The following is a 21161-nucleotide window of genomic DNA, read 5'->3' as shown; positions in this document are numbered from 1 at the left end:
TCTGATCACATTTAGTCTATTGAAGTGGCCTTAGTATACAACTAATATAAAACTAAATATCGAAAAAAGTATCGTTAAGAATCGGTATTGAAGTCAAGGTATCGGTATCAGTACTGATATCGAAAATTTTTGATCGATACCCAGTCCCACTCATTACTCAGATTTGTGGACCTCCAGCATTTAACATTCTGAAGAAAAGCCTGTGATACAGCAGCACTTTAAGATTTATTAGTCACAAATCCACTTCTGTGATGTCAAAATACATTTTGTGAAAAAATGGTGAATGATAACTTTACATAGAAAATCTGATTCTGCACTGAGCTCTGGTTGGTCAGTTTCCTCTACAGGCGGTCGCGTTGCTGGGGTCAACAAATGGCAACATTCTTGTTTTACTGAGCCGCGGTGCAGCTCAGGGGTCAGACCTTTGCCTTTATATTTTATGGCCTTGATCTGGACACGCGTACAGGGAAACAAGACACACACTCATGCACATTCAGCCCCACACACACACACACACACACACACACACACGTACTGAGGACAATGTGCAGGTTTACAGCTGTGTCTGCAACCTTGAGGTCAAGCAGAATGGCGTTTTTATGGCTGAGCGTACTCGCTGCTCCAAGGCACTGGTTTCCATACTGAAAATGCCAACTCAATGACTGATGCCACACAACACACACTCACATACACATGCTCACACAGCACTTCATCTATTTTCAAGGCAGGGAGGGAACCCGGGACTTGCTTTTAGAGAGCACTGAGGCATTTTATAGGACAGCACTTAGGCAAGGCCATTGTGCCACACAAGCACACAGTGACCGGAGCTCCCTCACGCCTCCATACACTCCAATGGGTGACAATGGGAAGGGCGGATACATTCTGCCAAGAAGAAGGAGAGAGTGAAAGAAAGGGATAAAAAATAAAAAAAAAAAGAGCCGGAGAAGTGGAGGGATCGAGGCAGTCTCGTTCATCCGTCCATCAGTCCAGCCCCCCCCCTCCCCTTCACTTTGCCTAATCCTTCTACTGCTCTGCTATCTGGGGGGTTATGTCAAGCACACACACATGCACACACGCACACATGCACACACACTATAAACATCAACAATGGCATATACAACCCTTGCAAGTCATCACATGGACCTGCGACTTTTAAGCACACATCCCTAAGGGGAATTTGTGGACTGAAACACACACACACACACACACAGACACACAGACACACACACACACACACACACACACACACACACACACACACACATACACCCATACATATACAGCAGCAGGTTCACAGCCCTAGCGTGGGAGCGGGCAAACGTCTTTATGTGATTTCCACCCTTTGTCGGTAATTAGTTAGTTGTATAAATTAACATGAAGTGCAGCAGGACTCTCACAGCCATTGTTTGTCGCGATCATTCTTCTCGCGCTGGGAAAAAGGAAGGCAAGTGAAATGAAACGGAGGGGGAGGTTGAAAGAAAGAATTGTTATGTTTTTTTTTTTTCTTCTTCTTCTTTTAATTCACTACAAGCGGGAAAGAAAGTTAAGACGAGCGAGAAAAAGCAAGATTTTGTCCTCCTGTTTACCAATTAAAGGGCTTTAAACACACGGTCAGCATTCGCTAAAGAGAAGTTGACATCACGCTTATGAGTCCATCTCTGCCTTGAACCCCTCGCTAGGGAGATTTGAACTCCGTGTGTTGTGTTTTTTATGCTTAACATTCAGTAGTAAAATTCAAACATTCTCTACTCAGAATGGTCATAATATTGAAAAAGAAATGGCATCCTTTTGCACAAATAAAACTCACTTTGCAGCTGAGAAAGAGCTCCTGCTTCATGCTGCGTATCTAAGGACACCAGTGCCTTTTTATTTATCATTCTTTACAGTCATCCGAGCGTCACTGTGCCAGTTAACTTCACAGCATTTGTAGTAGAGGGGGGAAAAATCATCCTGGACATGGCACTCACAATTCAAATCAAGTCAATTCTTTTTCTTTTTTTTCTTTCTTTTTTTTTTTGTTTTGTTTTTTTTTTTTTATTTTCTTCATCTTTTGTGGCATGAGAAACAGGCAACGTCATGGGGCGAACCTGAGGCCTATTGTGGGGCCGGCCATTGTTGGCTCGATGAAAGGCGCATTCAAGTCACTTTTCTTATTGAATTGTTTTGCGTCTGCTTTTCAACGTGGCATTCTCTCTCCAGCCTTGCGCGAGACAATCGTTGGGGATGAAACTCCTTTCGACCATTCTCCCCAGTCCAGATGAGCGATATTAAGGAGATGAATAGTGTGCATGTCTGTGTGTGTGTGTGTGTGTGTGTGTGTGTGCGCGTGCGTGTGTGTGTGTGTGTGTGTGTGTGTGCGCGTGCGTGTGTGTGTGTGTGTGTGTGTGTGTGCGCGTGCGTGTGTGTGTGTGTGTGTGTGTGTGCGTGCGTGTGTGTGTGTGCGTGCGTTTGGGAGAGAAGCAGTGCCCCAGCTTTTGTCCGATACATGAGCATAAAGGGGCTTAGAGAGAAGAGAGAGGGTCCCGTGGTTTTCCTGATGGTGTGTGTGTGTCTGTGTGTGTTATTGGCCTCCCGGCGTGGCATTAAGTTAAGGACAAAGGCTGAGGTTCATGAATCAGACAGGGCTTCCATAGCTTAGCTATTGTGGCCTACTCACTATTTGACTGGCCTACAGTACAGTGTGTGTATGCATGTGTGTATTTCTCAGTGTGTGTTGATACCTAGTGGTGAAGCAGGTAGGGGGGATGTGTATGTGTGTACTTCCTCACATTGGGAATGTATTAGTGCATTTGTTGAGTGTCTCACACGACATATGAACATGTTTTGCTCTCTGTTTATGGAAGTGTAAGTCAGACTGTCCCACATAAAGGCCTCCTGTCACCGACTCCCAAATATTAGACAGGCCCCAGCCTTTTGGCATCCACACATTCACTTCCATTCAACACCATGTCCCATGACCAAATCAGTGGAATCCATGATTTATCTATTCAGCCTTCTCATAAACTCTCTTCATTTGCACGCCCTGTTGTTTTTCTTCCTTTTCTGTTATTTCCCTTTCTTGGTCTTTTCTCCCATTCCCATGGAGAGACAGAGGAATGTTTTTATGCTGCAAAATGGCTGCGAGATTAATGAGTTTTGCGTAAAAGTGCGGCGACTTTCATTTGTCCCTCAATTACTTTATCAAAAGGATATGAAATGCAGCAGAAAAATCTTCAAACTTTTCACTGGGGCACTTAAGCAACAAAAACACTGAGAAACACTTTGAATTGATGCTTGAAGTTCAACTAGTTTTCAGACATTTTTACTTTTATAAGAGGAATCATCAAGTTAGCTGATAACTTCAATCACTTCCATTAAGTAGTTTACTGACATACCAGCAGTTAGTTTGTGAGTAGGTGGATGTCGCGTTTTGGAATGAAATCCTTGATTTTTCGTCTTGACATTGTGCCATAGTAAAAAATGAAAGTGTATCAAGCTTGGCTGCAAGCTTTCCAGACATTTCTATGAACATGCGCGTTACAGTGTGTGTGCGTGGAAGCATTTTCTAGGTCAACTTTAATGGATGAAAGAGGTGGAAGAATCTCATAAGTTAGCAATTCGTGATTTTTATGTCTTTTTTTTTCATATTTTTGTGTGGAAGGGTCACAATTAGGGAACAACTGATCACGCTTTATTTTACAGGTTTAGATAACGAAGATTCTTAGAAAGAACTATGAAATTTGGTTTTTATTATACGGGAAAGGGAGATGAGGGTCTAAGTTACTTGGAATTTATTTAGCTGTATGCAGCTATTGATTTCCATTTAAACTCAACCAAATCTTTGTTTGCCTGTGTTTTGCTTGTGCAGCTGACCTCATGTGCATCGACTCAAAGACTCCCTATGTTAGTAATTCATTGGAACGAACTACCTGGAAGGGCTGCTATTGAACAATATTTCTATTTTACCTACAATATAATCACTACTAATAAGTATTAACATTATTAAATTACATGGTTCTTTCCTGGAAAATATTAGGAAGTTGTTAAAATAAAGCATTCCTGAACAGCCTGTTATACATTCATGAATCAGTACACACAGAGGAACCAGAAACCAACACAGGACATTCAGTGTGTGTAGTATACAGTATATTGTGTTTATACTATATGAATAGACAAGTATGTGTGTGTGCGTATATATATATATATATATTTATATATATATGTATATGTGACAGAGACTTCACCCCCGTTTCCACTTCTTAATCCATGTAGCCTCATGTACAAAGTAGCACAATCTGTTTAGTGCAATTTTACATCTCAGCTCCAACACACATGTGAAAGCATCAGAGCTGTAGTCTCCCATCACCCATGTCAGCCGCATCCAGCACAGGATTTAAGGCCTGACATGGATGTAAAGGGGCTTTAACAGCCTGAGTTGAGGCGTGGGATTGGTGTGTATCACTGCATGGGCTCTTGTTAGATTGGCTGCACGAGCTGCAATAAAAATACACGTATACATTGTGTCGCCCCACGCTTGATGACAAACACACAAGCCTGTGTGACCTGACCGAGGAGCCACAGCAACCCATGAGTCATCAGGGATAGCGAATGGCCAGCAATCCACGTAATCCGCTTCCTCTTATATGAACAGATATGCAGGTGGTGTGTATGCTGTTGTGCATTAGCACTTCAGTCATTCACAGAGCAACAAGTCAAGCAGCTAGTGACTCAGTCAGTCTTTCAATATGTCAACCAGTCAACTATAAAGAAGCCAATGCTACAGAGCATGTGGATACTCAGCCCTCCATTCAGTCAGCCAGGGAGCCAGTCACTCAGCTGGCCCGTCAACCAGTCAGTGTGTCAGTCTTTGAAGCCACAGGGTCTATATTAATTAACCCCTGGCTGGCTGGTCAGAGGGCGGGTCCTGCAGATGAAGTGGTGGTGTCTGTGTTGTCAGCCCCAGGGGTCGTGACCCCGAGCCCTCAGCGCGGCCCAGCCTTATTTGAGCCAGATGTTGGGAGACAAGCATCTCCAGCACCCCTCTCCACTCCCACCCCCCTGCGCCTGCCACATTCTTTCCCTTCGCTGCTGCTTGGCAAACAGAGCAGCCATCGCCAGCCACTCACGTCGGAGCTCTGATGCTCCTCTGGATCGCTGTACTTCTCTGTCTGCCTGCCACCCCCCCACCCCCCACCCCACCCCCCCAATCTCTCCTCTCTCTCCAGCCGTCTCTCTCTCCCTGTGGGATCCCTCCATCCGTCCACTCACCTCTCTCCTCCCATCCCTCTATTTTCACCCCTCCCTCCTCGTTTGGCCCACTGCCCCTTTCCGCCTCACTCAGGGGAAAGAGTGCTGTGTGTGTGTGTTGCCTGGCAGCCTTCCCGCTCTCATCGCCCCCCCCCCCTTTTTTCTCCTACCTCATCCTTCCCTCTTCTCTCTCTTTCCTCCCTATCATCCCTTGCTTTCCATCCTTGCCCCATCCTCACTTCTATCTCTCTTCTCTGCCACCTTCACTCCATTCTTCTCCTCCTACCTCCCTTTGTCCATGTCACTCTCTCCACCTGCTTCTAATCACTCCCCCTCCATCTCTTTCACTCCCTGCCTCCATTCATACTTCGCTCTCCTTCCTCCCTCCTCCCTCCCTCCCTCCCTCGTCTCTTCCTCGCCTGGGCTCAGGAGCAGTGAACAGGTGTTGTCTCCTTTTGATTTGGGTGCGTTCGGATTAATGCTGTCAGCTCAGCTGTTAAAACAACTGCCACCGCCAGATGCCAGTCAGTTTGGGGCTGGGGCTGTCACCTACACACACACACACACACACACACACACACACGCACGCACACGTATTCAAACATCCAAACACACGCACACTCAGATGCAGGCGTGCACACACAGGATAAAATGCACACATACACACAAGCACAAAGCCTCTTGGCTCATTGTGATACCGACAAAGCAAATCAGCTGCTGTACGCCAGTCTTGTCTGTAACCCAGGTGTGTGTTTCTGTAGCGTTTCCAAAACATCACAGTCAGTGGGTATAAAAGCGACATTATGACATGATACTACAGTGATCATTAATACACAGTCAGGAGTTGTTATAGACTCACACAGACAACTAGAGTCCATCATTCACAAAGAAGGGGCGTTATTGTAGGAATTCTTACAAAGAGTTGTGGTGAAATAGTTTAAACAGACTGGAAAGGTTTCATGAAATATGCTTTTGAGATGCAACATGGGAATGTGGTTTTTTTTGGATCTCCTACACATGGAACTGAATGTCTTGGAATCTCTGTTTCTTCAGCTTCGATTTTGACTCTTTTTTTTTAATGACTCTTGTGGGTCTCTAACTTAATAGAAGCACCATATTAAATAGCTTGAGCACCGCTTTAATCTTATGGCTGAGATTTTTCCAGTTAGAGACGTTTGCAGCACTTGAGGTGGACAGAATCCACTCAGCCATTTTCCCATGATTCAGTCAAACGGTTTTGTCTGTCACTCAGGGTTAGGTATTATAATTCCGCTGCTTGTAAGAACAGATTCATTTACCAAATGCATTTTTCAAAATTAGCTATTTGCAAAACATTGTGGGAATCACTACTCGTGGATCCTGAACCGAAGCACAGAATCTTTGACGCCTGATGAATACGTCAACTTTGACATGTTTTAAAACTTGTTGCAAATCAAATATTCAGTATATTTGCTATGGTGTGATCTCAATTCTGACTGTGAAATATGAACTTTTTCCCTCCACGAGGAACACTGCGAACACTTTAACACTGAACATGCGTGCTGTAGGCCAAAAGGATACTGAGCTTCTTCAGACACCAATTCATTCACAGCCTTATTTGCCAAAAATCCTTTATTCATACAATAATCAGCTACTTCTGTCAATGAAGTAAAGACCTGAAATACAAAATTCAAACACAAAAGAAATATTACCTGTCATCACCTCGGTTTTTGTTCATGAAATCTTATCAGAGCAGAAAGTATGACATTTACTTCTGTACTCAGTGAATAAACCCTCAGTTAGGCTTGTTTATATTAGCCTGGCCTATAACTGTGTTTACTGTTAGAGAAACTCTCCATTCCTGAGGCAACACATGATTTCTACCTCTCCACCTTCACCCTCCCTCCTTCCCTCCCTCCCTCCCTCCCTCCTTCCGTACCCTGCTCACTCTCACTTGTTCCTTTCTTTTCTCCAAAACGTCCATCCTGCCCTGTCTTGTAGTGAACACACAAACGCATGTACATTCACACCTGTCAGGAGTTTCTTAGAATGGTGCAACTGTTACCATTAAACTTTCACCTTATACGTCTATGATCTTTGTGTGTGTGTGTGTGTGAGTGTGTGTGTGTGTGTCTGTATGCGTCACCATTTTTTTTTGGCACGGGCTCCCTTCCTACACTCACAGCCGTTTTTTCGCCTGACGGTCGCTTAAATTTAGAACGTGGATCCTTGTTGTTGCAGTTTGTGAGTAAAAAGGATGATTAACTATGAATATCAATGATCGGCAGTGTGTGTAAGCGGTGTGTAACGGTGCTATTTAAGGCTCCTTTAGATGTGGGTGGAGCTCGCAAGCTTCCTGTCTGCGTGTGTGTCAGATGGTGGGTAGTGGGCTTCAGTGGTGATGCTGGTATCTTGTTCCGTTCTATACGCGTTCACAAACACCAAGACCGAGGGGGACCCTTCCACTTTCCATCTTTTCCTTCTGGCAGATTTTTGATCTATCTTTATCGCTCTCCCTCTTGGTTTCTGTCTCCCTCTCTCTCTTTCTCTCTCTCTCTCTCTCTCTCTCTCTCTCTCTCTCTCTCTCTTTCTCAAATTGAACTCATGTACTCATGTTTGTTTTCCAAGCTTCACACTAGACAGTCTTGTGATGCTGGTTCAAGGAGCCGTCCACACTAAGACACTGGACACTTGTTTGTTAGGTCATGTCGGTTTGTCTGACACACTCTTACACCCAAAAGCAAACACACCCAACACACTCTCCAACATTGAGCCCTCTGTCTGGGTCTCCCTGCCCCCCTGCCCATATCAGTTAACTATGTGAAAACACAGGCCAACGCAGGATCCCCTTGCCCCTTGCTAGCCCACTAACCGAACTGTGTTTTGCCCCAGTTTACTGTAGATCACGCCCTCCTCGTCCATTTTGTTGGTTTGTTTCATTACGCTAACAAGGTTACAGCCAAGGTTATCATCCCCCACTGAAGTCTCCGGTCTCTGCTGAGCCAAACGTTGTTAAGACAATTAGCCCACTCAAAGAGTCATGGGTGTCTTGTCGGGGGAATGGTAAAGGGGGGGGGTTCAAAGACTGAAAGGAATGTTCAGGAAGAAAAGAAGTACTGATGCAAGGAACTGTGTCTGGGGGGTTGAAATAAAAAGATGATATGATGTTCATGAGTAAAGTTGACACAGTTAACTTATTTGGATCAAGATATGAATGATCAGATTAACAGAGGAGTGATTTAATAAAAAAAAAAAAAGATAACCAGGATATGTAATAGAAAAGCCAAACCTGATTTGATAAACAACCTTATCATTCATTAGATACTGTATATTATTAAATATTTCCATTGGCATGAGTATTTATCGTTTAATCAGTGTTTTGGTAGATATGCCAATCAAATTTAGAGCAGAATTTGAGTGTGCTGACTGCACTTTTTGGGCTGGTTCAAGTACAAGTGGTCACTTTTCCAGTGAGTTAAAGCCTATTGATCTTGAATCTGTATAACTAACCAATAACTGGGCATGCTATCAACATTTTTGAAAGGGATTATTTACTGTAAAAAAAAAAAGAAAAAAAAAAAGTAATGGACAGAGTAATGGACATTAGAAAACTCAGAGGAGTTTCTCCAAAGGCTTTGACATAAGCCGCTGCACATGGTCACACAGGTGCCATAAATGAATAAGAAATAAGTTCATTAAAGAGATAGTAAATCACATAAAGTTGAGGGACTCACAAAAGACAGATTTAAAAAAGGAATGGCCAAGATATCCTGACTTCCGTAGTACCATAAAACTACATTTCCCATAATGCAAATCAACAGTATATTTCATAACACTGGCTTTCAGTTAAAAGAAAATTCATTTTTAAGCTCAATTTTTTTTTTTAACTCTGCAAAGTTCCTCCAGAGCACAGAAGACAATATAACACTATGTTCACCAGTGGTGTAGTGCCCCTTGTAAGTAACCTGAGCCTGATGTAAAATAGGTGGAGTGCCTGTTTTTATCAAACAGTGTTTCTGCTTTTATCCAATCAAGTGCACTTTCATTCATGTGCATTGTACAAAAAGGTAAATGTGAGAATAACATTTTTATTTCGCTCTCACTGCAGAAGGTTCTTTCACCAACTCTTATTGTCATTTAATTTGTGTAAGTTCCTGCCCTTGTATTTGTTGGCCACAGATGGCAGAGTGATCTAAATGTGACCTAAACCAGCAGCATCAGCCGTTATTGATGAGGCAAATCTCATCAACCAATCAATTTAGTTTTTTCTACGCCTCAAAGAAAGGATGTGATCTTTCCAGGAAAACGGGAGTATGAAAAGATTTAGAGAGAGAGACGTCAACATGAGCGAATAATTGGAGCACAGTGGCTCTTTAGGCTCCAACAGGTCAGACACACACACAGACACACACTCTCACACACACACACACACACACACATGCTAGTCAGCAGAGCACTCCAGTGCTGTTTGGACTGTTGTTGCCATTGGTCTAATGGTTCTCACATGTCTGTCGCCCTATCTTTGAGCAGCACACAGGACAATGTGGGCTATTCTTAAGACCTTACAATGCGCTCTGTCTCAAGCCGATCGACGCACAGATGGAACAAACATTCACACATAGATAAGAAAGACAAAAAAGAGACAGAGACGGATCTCAAGATTCAAACAGACACATAAACAGAGGGAGAAGTGTGCGTGTGTGCGCGTCTGTTTGCGCTTGTCAGCAGCGTCCGCGTTAACTGCAATAGGCGGGTCCCGCCTCCGCCGTCCGGCAGAGCAGAGCCACTCTAAAGCCAAGCCAACTGTCAATCAAACAGCCAACACAGGGCCAAAACTATGATAGCATCAGAAATAACAGTCTTTACCCATCAGTGTCACATGCACAAAACACACACGCACGCACAAACACACAAGCGCAGGGGAGGTTAAAGTCACAGCTCAGCCCTGTTTGAAAAGGCTTCCAACATGCAAAGCAGCATTAGTGTGGCAGGAGTGTCTTGCTGTTCTGTCTGTCTCTCTGTCATTGCTTTGACAGGCAGACCAAAAATGTCACGACTCACAAGAGAAAACGCAGCACTGTGTGTGTGTGTGTGGGTGTGTGTGTGTGTGTGTGTGTGTGTGTGTGTGTGTGTGTGTGTGTGTGTGTGTGTGTGTGTGTGTGTGTGTGTGTGTGTGCTCTCCGTCTGTCTCTCGCGTAGTTAATGCGTGGGTCCGTTCTCCTCCTCATACACGGCAGGCCCAATACACAATGTCTTCTTTTGTTGTCACGTTAAAGTGATGCAATAAAGCTGCGCAGTGACAAGGACGGCCCGGGGGCTGATGCAGTGACAGAGACATTGAGTGCGTGCGTGTGCACGTGTGTGTGCGTGCGTGTGTGTGGAGTGGAGACAAGAGCACTGAAGAGGGGTTATTGCCACGAGACAGATTGCAAGTGTCATTTTCCATTACAGCAGCGTGAGCCACTGTGTACGACGCACGCACACACACACACACAGATACACACTGATACACATGCCTTGGCCTACTTTAACAGGATGCTTTTGACAGGGAGAGATGTGCGTGCATTAAGAGAGTGCCGGCCTTGACTATTTAACCCTCTCCTCACCCTGACACCAGGTTTAGAAAGCAGGATTTGCAAACACACACCTTTTCTTTTTTTGTGATATTTTTTTTGGCTTCTCTGATTGGTTGATTCACCGGCCATTGATATAAATCAGATTTTTCCATGAAACTAGGGATTCCAAAAAACTGTAAATTGCATTTCGACCTGCAAGTAATTGTCGCTGAAACCTAATTTTCGTGATTTTCATGGTTAAGTTGAAAGATTACACTATGGTCGTCCATTGGCTGAGGAAACTGTGTGACCTCTTGAGCTTATGAAACAGCCTCAAAACATATTCGCTCATTTCAAAAATGGACTCAGCGAAAAAACTTTAAAGTAAAAAGGTCACCTGACGGCAGCGCCAGGATACAATACACTTGTCAGAGCAGCTTTTCAAAGGCTCCTCAGTGAATACATTGAGTTTTAAATACAGCATGAGCCATTGTTGAATGTGAACCTCTATTATCTATTCAAAAGTCTCTCATGAGGCTCTGTTTGTTAACCAGGCAATTAGCGCGCAGTATTTGGTGGTTATCAGTACCACAGTTGACACTTGGTCTCTTCAGCTTGTAAAGTATGAGGCAGTAAAATGAAAATGGGATCTGTGTTCGGTCCCATAGCTTGTCCCTAATAAGGTGCAGTGGCAGCGGCTATCAGGGGCCGAGCTGAATTAGTCCACAGCGGATTCAAATGTCTAGATGCTATCAAACACCATTTAATGATAATGGAGGTCACAGAGGCAATTGGGAAAATGGTGTGTGTGTGTGTGTTTGTGTGTGTGTGTGTGAAAGGAACGTTTTTCTGTGTCCCGCAAAAACACAGCATTAAGATAGCATCGCTAATTTCTTCAGCTCGGCACAAAAACAACATGCAGAGGAGGGGAGAGAGGGAAAAAAAAAAAACACAAAAAAACAACACACGAGCGAAATGAAACAACAAGGAAAGTTTTTCTGCGACTTTCTCGAATGTCGCTCCAGATTTTGCCCTTCATCGTTCTTTCACAATGTCGCGCCCTCTCCGCTGCTATTTCTGACTGCCAGTGTGTGGATCTGGCTCGCTGAGATTTCATGCCAGTGTAAAAATTGGCTGAGGGTTTGGTTCAAATCAAATTGGACATAAGCACCCACAACACCATCTGTTAGGGAAAGGCAGTGGAGTGAAGGGCAGAACTCTGTATTCAGATAAATGGATTTTCAATTTATTAAATTGTTGACTGACACCCTTGTAAATTTTCGCTTTATGTGCTGTGGCCTATTCTTAGAACGTCACATTTAATGGAAACATGCTGCTATACATCCATACAATCCCTAATACTAGAATGAAAAAAAAGATCCCACTACATCTGTTGTTTTGTGAGTCAAATTCTTTCTTTTCATAATTTTGCAGCACAGTTGCCGCACATTTATATGAGAAGAAAAAAAAAACCCTCATTTGTCCTTTTTTCAAGCTTTTTTCTAAAACTATCTGGCTTTAAATAGACAAAAATAAAGCCCTCTCCCTGGTTAGTCTTTAGGTGTTTTGGCAAGAGATATTGTGTGTGTGCGTTTGCAGTTTTCTGTTAACAGCTGTGTCGCCCTGAAATGTGTTTAGAGACACGTCTGTGATTGTCACAGTACTTTAGGGGAGGACCATATGTCCCTTGTCGCTTCACCCAAAAACTTAACTTACTTTGCAAGGTGAATAAAAGTCCAATAACTCTCAGAAGTTGATGTCATGTCGCTCAGTGAGTGAGTGTGTGCCAAATACTTTCAGCCTGTGTGCGTATATGAGTTAGTGTGAGTGTGTGTGTGTGTGTGTGTGTGCTGGTGTCCCCCTAGCCTGCCTAGTGGTCTGGGTGTTTATTAATAACTAAACTTGGAGCAGCTTCTGAATGACAAGTCACTGTGGACGATGAGACCGACCAGGGACCGACTCTGTTTCTTTCTGTCTCTTTCTTGCTGCGATCCTCTGCTTCGGCGGGAGACAGGGAGCACTGGGAGGGGGCTAGAAAGTAAGGAGGAGCAGTGTTTACACAGAGGCCCAGCCACCGCGGCAACTGTTGCCAAGCGCTGTTCTCCCCAACAACAAGCCAGTAATTGGTACTGTTAGCGGCTAACCTTGCGGAGGTGGTGGTGCGAGGTGGGCTTGGACAAAAAGCTTTTTGATACATCTCCCTCTCTATCTCTATCTCCTCTCTCAAGCCGCCGTATAGTGCCCCAGTGTTGTTGTTTTTTTTTTTTTTTTTTTTTTGACAAGAGACTGCCCGTAATCTTGGCACGGCCCTGCCTCGCTTTGGAACGATTGGACCGTCTTTAGAAGGAATCGATGAAAATGTGTCCAGACACATGGCCCAGCTCAACCAGACATGAATTGATCATCAAAATATCAACATCATCATTTCGTAATGGAGTATGTTGGCTCCGTCAGTGTGGAGGGAATAGCCAGACTGAAAAGCAAAAGCTGCAGTATCAAGAGGGTGTAAATAAGTGAGGAGTTGTATTCCAAATTCTGCTTTTATGAAGTTTCTTTGAACATCTCCATAATGTAGAAGATCCAGTCTGTTGAAGTTGTAACATTTTACCACTGAAAGACTTCAGTTACCTCATATTATTTAAACAGTAATGCTACTTTTTTCTAAATGAAACCACTTATTAGTTTCAAACTACACTAGTATTCTTCAGAACGGTGACTGTTGCTGTGTTAGGTTTTAAGACAGGGATTTTGTGCAGCACAGTTTAGTGCAGCTTGGAGCTATCTTGATCAAACCATTTCTCTCTATGTGCTGGTGTGTTTGCCTCCTGCAGCTTTGTTCCCAGCATCACACTGGCACCAGTTTTTCTTTTTCTTGCAGTATATAACCCAGAGTAAGAGTTAAAGGTCGGGTTAGGGCACTTATGAGATCCAGAATAACAAGATTTTATTTTATTTGTTTGATCAAGATATTCATTTATTAATTTTACTATGAAACGGTTGTGATTAAGGCTGTAAATCAGAAGAATAATGAGTGAGAAGTTGTGCTTGTCTGATTTTTGCTTTAATTAACTTAAGATAACCTGGTTAAGGTGTTTACATGACAGTTGCTGCGATTTATCTTAATCTTGTTACAAGCTAATCTTTAGGTCACATGTAAACATACTCTTTCTGTCTCTGTCATGGCCGCCAGCTAAAGTCACCGCACATCTCTGCTCCTCGCTCTCTCTGTTACTCCTTCCCTCCATCTCAATACTTCAGTGTTCAGGGTGGCAGTCTTAGACAAACTCCACCAGTGCTTGTATAATTGCTTATTCAATGCTGACCCCTGCTCAGTTTGGGGGGTGGGGTGGAGGAGGAGAAAGGAGAAGGAAGGGGGGAGTAGCTGGAGCCTCCCCATGACTGCCAAGGCCCAAGTCAATGTGGAGTCTGTTTTTCGGGATATAAGGGCCGGCCACGGGTCCCAAGCCAGGGCCCTTTCCTGTGGGCCCACCTCCTCCTCCTCCGCCTCCTCATCTTCACTCTCCTCCTTCATCCTCCACCCTCCTCTGAGCCCGGCTGGGCCTGGCGCTGGCACAGAGGCCCCTTTGTTGTGTACCCGAGAGCCCGGGCTCTCTCTCTCTCACTCCCTCTCTCTCTCTTTTCCTCTGCTCTCTTTCTTTCTCTCTCTCTCTCTTTCCACACGTCCCCCCCCCACCACACCCAATCACCACCACCTCCCTCTCCTTCTCCTCGCCATCCCTCCCTCCCTTTTCCTCTAAAGGTCTACAGGCTTCACAAATATGAGATAATAGGAAAAATAGAGCTGGCTGCTTGTGGTGACTCAGGGCAAAACGTCTGAGTGAAAAATAGAAAGTGAGTGAGAGAGAGAGAGAGAGAGAGAGAGAGAGATGGTATTGTTTGTGAGGTTGGTCGGAGCGAGCTGAACTGAGGTTGAGTCTCCTCCCATCTCTCTTTCTTTCTCTCTTTCCTTCTCTCTCCAGCAGCTTCTGAACCAAAAGCTCACTGTGGATCCAAAAGCCGGATGGGGGCTCGCTCTAACACACATACACACACATGTACACACACACTCACACACACACGCACACACACACACACACACACACACACACACACACACACACACACACACACACACACTGCTTCACTCTCTGTCTCTCTCCCTCTCTCGGCAGGTGGACGGGGTTGTTTTGGCTCGGCTGCAGGGCAGCAGCTTGACTCCGTTTGAGCCAATGAGCCAAAATAATAGCCGACAATTCCAGAGTTATTGTCAGCGTTTTCCCCCCTCTGCTTTTCCCAGAATCCCTCTCAGCCGTGCACGATCGGAATCGGAACATCACCCTTAGACGAATTAATGTGCTTTCGCATGAAAGTGCGACAGCGGGATTCACAGTCATATGTACGGCACTGTCAAAACAAGAAAGGATGGTTTTTAAAACATCTTAAACCTCTCTGACCTGTCCAGGACCAAAGTTCCCAAAGATGCCAGATGCATAAAAAATGACGCATGAGACATTTAGAGCGCTGGGTTTTGATATTTTACTCAGTGTAAACATTATATAGCTTTAATATGGAGCTAGAACAAGCTGATATAGCATATGTGATGTGTACAGACAGTATGAAATGATTCTAACCATAAAGCAACTGAAGGGGAAAAGAAAAGAAAGGATGAAAATGTATTTCAAAGGGGTTAACATGAGAAAACACATATTTTCCCACCTTCAGCGCCCTGTGCAGCTCAACACTGACACTTCCTTTCTCTCCCTCTTCTATTAATTTCCCTCACCCCTTCATTCTTGTCAAGGGGGAGGCCAGTATCCTCCCTCGCCCTTGGCTCCCAACACCCCACCCTGCAAAAATGCGGCCCACACCCCTGCGTGGGCACCAAACTCCACCCGCTTACCTCACAGAACTCTAACAAACACACACGGAGACACACACACACAAACACTCAGCATCCCATACGTCACAAGAACAGGGAGTAGCTTCTCTGATTCTCATGGAAAGTGTTGTGCTGTCCTCCTTTATTACATGATTTTTGGCCTTAATTAGCAGTAATAGATGCTTGCTATGTTTCCATCCAACTGTCAAGTGAATTTTATGAAACCTCTTGAAATATTACAGAACATGAAATGTGAATCCGGTGCTGAGGTGAAGCAAATAAATCCTTGAATGTGAGAGAAGTGGAAAGCGAATTGTTTTGCAGCAGACATTGTTATTGTTGTGCAGTGTCAGGTAATGGCGGCCGTATTTCATATTCGTATAGAAAGATGGAAACAGGGAAATGCACTTGGAAGTCGGGTGTATTCTAATGCACCAAGCTAATGCCCAAACAACCATGATGAGAAGCTAATGCATGGGAGAGACTTGTTTTTTTCTGTCTCAGGATGTCCAACACACACCTTTTAACTGATGCACAAGTTTGTGAGTGTGTATGCATGTGTTGATGTGTGTTTGTAGTTTATCACAGGTGACAGTGGGGGTTCATTTCTCATAGTGTTTACCCCATCAATCAACATCTCTACAGCTACAGCTTCTCTTCTCTTCTCTTCTCCTTCTCCTTCTCCTTCTCCTTCTCCCTTTCCCTCTCCCTCTCCCTCTCCCTCTCCACTCCTCCTCCCCATTTCCTCCCATTTTGCCATCCGCCGCACAATGAAAGAGCCTCTTGGCTTTTATTAATAGTTAAAGTGGCCCCGGCCTGTCACTGGGGACAATGGCTGCAGCCCTGTTAATAAATAAAAATAATAACTAGGAGATGGAGACAGAGAGGGAGTGCAATGGAAAGAGAACAGGCGACACTGCCATTTGTTGTTCCCTCTCACTTGTCAAAGCTCTTTGGCTTAAAAGCCTCTGTCATTGTTGAGGGAGAGGGGGCTGGAGGGAAAGATGAGAGTGAGAGACAGAGAGAAAGAGGGGGAGAGAAGGAGTGCCAGGGGCTAATAGCACCTGTTGGGGTGATGGTGAGACAGCTGTCATGGTGGGGGAAAAAAACACAGGCGCACACTCTTCTTCTACTCTTTCTACGTGTGTCTTTCCCTCCTCCCTGTTTTTGCAACAGATTCTCCGTCTGTCTGAGCTCTGCTCCTCCTCCTCCTACCTTCATCCCACCGCTAACCTATTCCCTGAAGGCTAGAAAGCACTAGGGCACGTCAGGGAACGCGGCGCTGAAACTCGGTTGCTGACTAACTGGGTGAGTGGCAGCGTCGAAAACGCAAGGACAGACCAGTCAAGAGTCCAAGGACGGTGGGAAGAGAAATAGAAAAAGTGAGAGATGGACTGGCTGGAAGTTCAGTATTGATCTTTGTCTTTGTGTGTTTGCGAATGTGTGTGCTTTGTAATCAGCGGAGCGTGAATGCTCCAGTCTTAAAGCCAGAGGAAAAGGACCTGATTCAGGCCTCTGGGGAGGCTGTAGGCACATACGCAAACACACACACAAACCGAGGAACAGTATGTAGGACACGCTGCAGCGTTTTGTGTGTGTGTCTGAGCAAGGCTTGTGCGGCTCGACTCTCTCGCATGCCTCCTTGTTTGTGCGTGATCATGTGTCGTTTTAAATCCTGAAAAATCTCCAGGTGCTTTCTCCTCCTCGTCTCTCCACATTCACTCCATCACAGACGGGGGAAGAAAAATAGAGGGATGAGGAGAAAAGAAAGAAGTTGTGCTTTTTGTGTGTGGATGATGGGTAAAAGTACTTTAATTTGTTGTTGAGTGTGTCTCACTTAGTGCAGAAAAAGCACTAAGCTGTTCAACTTAACACACCGGACATCTCTCTCTCTGTGGAGAGCATTAGTGTTTGTGTCACAGCGTGTGTGTGTGTGTGTGTGTGTGTGTTTGTGCAAGCAAGATGTCTCATACCAGTGAGATTAAGACTTTAAAAAAAAAAAATCAGTCATGTCATTATAGAAAAAAAATAATCCAGGGACAAACAAACTTCTCGCCTGCCATCAGCATTTGCCACTGTGTACATAGTATGCCTGTGTATGCAGCTACATATATAAGTGCATTCAACTGTGCGTGTTGTGCATGCATCTGTGTGTTTTGTGGGTGTTTGTGCATTCATGTGTGTGTGTGTTTGCGTTGGCTGATAGGGTTAATCACCCCACTCCAAGTGTAAAACCTCTTTCCTTAGCAAGGCCTCACATCCCAAGTGCAGATGGCTCCCAGTAAATAGAATACTCTCTCTCTCTCCCTCTCTCTCTCTCTCTCACTCTCTTTCTCACCCTCTTGCCTCACACTTTCAGTCGTCTTTTTTCTCATCATTTCTCCTGTTTCCCTTTGTTCATGTCAATAACAGTCAACAGGGTAACCGGGTTGATGGCAGCATTTATGTGAACGTGTGTGTGTGTGTGTGAGTGTGTTTGCGATTAGTGCATATATGTGCTCTCGTCTCCATGTGCGTGCTCTCTTGTGTGGCATTTCCATTTCCCACATTGTGTGTGTGTGTGTGTGTGTGTGTGTGTGTGTGTGTGTGTGTGTGTGTGTGTGTGTGTGTGTGTGTGTGTGTGCACAAACATCCATGTGTGAGTGTGACCATAGTTAGGATTGTAATTAGTGATTCTGCGGGTTTGTGTGCACATGTGTGTGTTTGTGCAGGGGTTTGTGTGTACAAGTGTCTGTGGAGTGTGTGTTGAAAACAAAGCGCTAGCTGATAATGTGTCCATTGTGGCGGGTGCATTAAGGCCCTCTTTGTCTCAGGGCCCACAGGGCTAATGATTCTCTAGCAGCAGGTGAGAGGGAAAAAGCCTCTCTCTCTTTTTCTCTTTTCCTCTTTTCCTCTCTCCTCCACTTGTCTCTCTCTTTATCTTGCGTTGCCTCTCTCGCTCGTTCCCTTTTGCTCACTTGTTTTTGTTCTTCAGATTTCCTCTCTTTCGATTATCAGCTTCTCTCTTTCCACCTTTCTCTCCCTCTCTCTCCCTCTCTCTCCTGCTGATGCGGCCATTAGGCTGAGCTGCCGCTGCCTTTATTACAGCAAATGGACTTTAAATGAGCTTTATTGTCATGTTGGCCAGCCAACTGAATCCCTCTCTCTCTCTCCTCTGCCCCCCCCCAACCCCTCCTCCCCTAAACAGAGGCCCCCAGCATTGAGAGGCTGTTGTCGAAGGACTGGAAGGATAAACTTTTGGCCATGGGCTCAGGGCACATTGGAGAAATTAAAGGTACAGTACAACTAAATAGCAACAAAACTAAATTTAAGTGAGTTCTTAAATTAACTTTTTGAACTTGATCGATAAAAATAAATAGAAAATGTCCACAAATCTATTTGGAAATCTCATTTGAACTCTATATCTTCCCGCAATATTTTAAAGTTAAGATTTTCTCCTCAGTATCAAAAGTAATTCAGGTGGTTGTTGTTTGTATCCATGGTTACAGTCCAAACAAACTGCAAGTAGCTGATTTAGCATGACTTTTTGTTTGTGGTGCCAGACTGTTAAAAAATAAGTGGGAAAAAAACATAGTTCGAGTAAAGCCCATCGCTAATTTACTGATTCCACGGCAACATTATATTTCCTGTTTACATCAGAAACCCTGTTGGAACCAATAGGTGTGGCAAAAATCCATGAACATTTGCTTTTTAAACACTTTATTGTAAGTATGTTTTTTAATATTATTAAGTCTCAGAGTGGGTGATAATATTTCTTCAGCATTGAAACTCTCTTTGTTTCATGTATATACACATATTAGCTGAATGTCGACAACTACTTGACATGCTGGAAAACACTGAAAGATTTTTTTTTTATATAAGATTTCCTAATCTGATTAAAAACTGGTTAAACTGAAATAAACAGAAAGAGACTCAGTTCAGTTGAACTGAAATCAAATGAACTGAGCTGCCCTGAACTGAACCAAGCTGGCGGCTGTGTCTGGTGTGTTTGACGAACAAGCCAAAAAGTCAGTGACGTCCCTGTCGGTCCATCAGCTCTGTGTTAATTTTATCCACACCAGTCCTTCTTAACATCCGACAGTGCGACAGACAGACCAGGACAGGGCACAGGAAGTGAAACAAGAAGGCAACAAGGGAGCTGCGCTGTGAATATGCAGGAGCGAGAATCAGCCAGAGCGAAAGAGAAAGCGAGGGGAAAAAGATGTGAGAGAAGCAGAGAGAGAGGTGGAAGAGACTGGCTATTATTCCGTATAACTCCAGGGCAAAGCTGTCGTTCTCCACCAGTAATTGAGCTTCATTAGGAAGCAAAGCAATATGTAATCAAAGAGCCTTGTGGAGCAGCGTGGCCATCGAGAGGGGGGCTCCATTGATCAAACCCCCTTTTCCCAGCTCCCCGCCGCGCTGACATTTCTGTGTAGGGGCGTCCCGCTTGGCGCACCACACACCAACAGCTGGGGAGCAATATCAGGCGTATGTATGAGAGCATGTGTGTGTGTGTGTGTGTGTGTGTGTGTGTGTGTGTGTGCGCAGTGCAAGCGCATGTATGTCACTTGCCTGTGTGTGTGTCTTAAACAGTGCTTACATAATAACTGTGTGTCTGTGAGTTTGAACATGTACATGTGCCAAGTGTTCATACACAGGTTTCCGTTAATATTGTGTGTGTGTGTGTGTGTGTGTGTGTGTGTGTGTGTGTGTGTATGCACGCGCGCACTGTTCTCATTTGTCAGCATATCCCTTGACTTTTTTCCCCCATCGAATTCCATTGAAGAGCTTTTTGTGGGGAACAAAGTGATTTTGAGCCACCACCTCCCGCTCTGTCGACCTTATTGGGAAGCAACATTGGTCCCATGTGGTTCACATAGAAAAACACACACACACACACACACATATACATGTACACCCACAAAAGTGACAGTAAAGATTCACCTCTTAAGCACTTTTTTTCACCTTTAAATTGCCCCCTTTACACACTGTACAACACTTTCACATATACAGTATAGGTGCTGTATATCAGCTCGTTTCAGCACTTAATTAAAGCTGTGTGATGTTTACACCATGGCTCATACTTAAACTGAAGACCCGAGACTTTTTACGGTTGCACCTATCCATCAAATAGAAATATTCGTGATGTCTTTTGCATCTTTTTGTTCACATATCCTCCAAATTATGCGGCCATGTCTGGTAACTTTTGAAACATTTGAAATCTCTGCTATAATTTAAAATGAAACTTGGGCTTGAGTAAAGCTTGGCTGCACAAACATGTACACACCACTGTATCTGGCGTGTGTACACATACACAGTCTGCTGCGTCCCACTGAGCAGTCTGTTAGGAGGAGGTGCGGGGTTAACTGCATTGCTCAATGGCACAGTGTCATTAGGTGAGAGAGCAAAAATAAAGTGTGTGAGTGTGAGTAGTATTTATCATCTAAAGTTACGTATGTGGAGCCAGTAATGACTCTAATTTGACTCAGCAGCATTACAATAAATAGAAATTGTAGAAAAAACCCACTGCAAACTTTGTG

At 44.3% G+C, this 21161-nt stretch overlaps 1 protein-coding gene across 1 annotated transcript in view; it reads left to right on the top strand.

Moving 5' to 3' along the window:
• Positions 1 to 21161, top strand: part of sox5 (SRY-box 5) — a 96184-nt gene that overhangs the window by 27592 nt on the left and 47431 nt on the right. The window contains exon 4 of the mRNA XM_022749280.1: positions 18827 to 18913. Within this exon, the coding sequence (XP_022605001.1) occupies positions 18827 to 18913 (87 nt within the window). The remainder of the gene's footprint in view (positions 1 to 18826; positions 18914 to 21161) is intronic.

This window comes from Seriola dumerili, unplaced genomic scaffold (genome assembly GCF_002260705.1).
Source record: "Seriola dumerili isolate Sdu_G_001 unplaced genomic scaffold, Sdu_1.0 BDQW01000138.1, whole genome shotgun sequence".
In the NCBI taxonomy this organism is placed as follows: domain Eukaryota; kingdom Metazoa; phylum Chordata; class Actinopteri; order Carangiformes; family Carangidae; genus Seriola; species Seriola dumerili.
The sequence above is the reverse complement of the archived record's forward strand: the minus strand, read 5'-3'. Positions and strand labels throughout refer to the sequence as shown.